General features: G+C 53.4%; 1 protein-coding gene across 1 annotated transcript in view; it reads right to left on the bottom strand.

The window, feature by feature from the left end:
• CAMLG (calcium modulating ligand) overlaps positions 1-402 on the bottom strand; it is a 16,244-nt gene extending 15,842 nt beyond the window's left edge. Inside the window, exon 1 of the mRNA XM_006866082.1 lies at positions 199-402. Within this exon, the coding sequence (XP_006866144.1) occupies positions 199-382 (184 nt within the window). The 5' untranslated portion in view covers positions 383-402. The remainder of the gene's footprint in view (positions 1-198) is intronic.
• Between the last annotated feature and the right edge of the window lie 715 nt (positions 403-1,117).

Below are 1,117 nucleotides of genomic sequence, written 5' to 3'. Positions count from 1 at the left end.
GGTGGGGGGTGGGGATGGGATGAAGCTCAGGACTAAGGCCCAGGAAGCTTGGTAGAGGTGTCTTGGGGTTATGACGTGAGAACTTCAGAAATAACATAAGGGGCGGGTTTTTTGGGGGGCATGGATCAGAGGGCAAAGCAGGATCGGCGGAGTGGGGGGAAAAATGGGCGGGTGACTGAAAGGAAAGGTGGCTCTCACCCGCGCCGCTCCCGGGTCTGTGAAAGCCCATGATCCGGTTAATGCGCTGTTCGGAGTTCATGAGCAGCTTTCTCCGTCGCAGCTCGGCCCGACGCTGAGAAGCCGACAAGCCTGAACCCGCAGGAGACCCCGGGCGATCCCCGTCGTCGGTAGGGACGTTCACGGACTCCATCCACTCCTGCATTCTGGAAGGAGTGGCGGTGATGGTGGTGGTAGTGGCACCGCAACGCCGATGACTTCAGTCCAGCCGCGGGGCTCGTGTCCCACCTCCCACCGTAGGCCCGCCCAACGAGCGCGATTCCCGAGACTGTGGGTGAAGTCAGCGCGCGCCGCCCAATTGGACGAAGAGCAGGCCTCTGCGCCGCCATCTTGGATGAGGGCAGTAGTGATGCCTCAACAGCCTCTTCGCCTTGGCTGACCTCTAAATGCTCCCCTTTCCCGCCACTGGATCTCTTTTTGGGTTCAATCGGAAGTGAAGAAAACTGGCATTTAGCCTGACGAACGGGAAACGAAAGGGATTAGGGCGTAAACTCATCCTACATTCCAAAATGGGTGCCAGGAAGTAAAATGAAGATTGCAGAGGCAGGCACGCCTTTCAAGTGATATTCTGTGTCTTCGCTTTTATAAAACAAGGGAATCCGTAATTGGGGAGTGACGCTTTGGGGAGCACTCAGATGGTTTATAGTGTTGATGCGGATGCCTCAAACAGCACTTCTCCCAAATAACACGCCTGGTTGTTCCCTGCCTTTCTCACTTTGGAGAATTCGAGTCAGCTCATGTCTGTAATCAAGGATTAAAAGGAAACAGAACCATAATTTAGGAACTGAAAGGTATAACCGCGGACATATACAAGAATCAACAAGCCTCTTACTTTTACCATTCTTTTCTCCTTTAATAACAAAGTTGGGCACATACAATT

The sequence above is a fragment of the Chrysochloris asiatica genome, unplaced genomic scaffold, assembly GCF_000296735.1.
Source record: "Chrysochloris asiatica unplaced genomic scaffold, ChrAsi1.0 scaffold00087, whole genome shotgun sequence".
NCBI classification, from domain to species: Eukaryota; Metazoa; Chordata; class Mammalia; order Afrosoricida; family Chrysochloridae; genus Chrysochloris; species Chrysochloris asiatica.
This window is presented reverse-complemented; position numbering and strand designations above follow the sequence as displayed.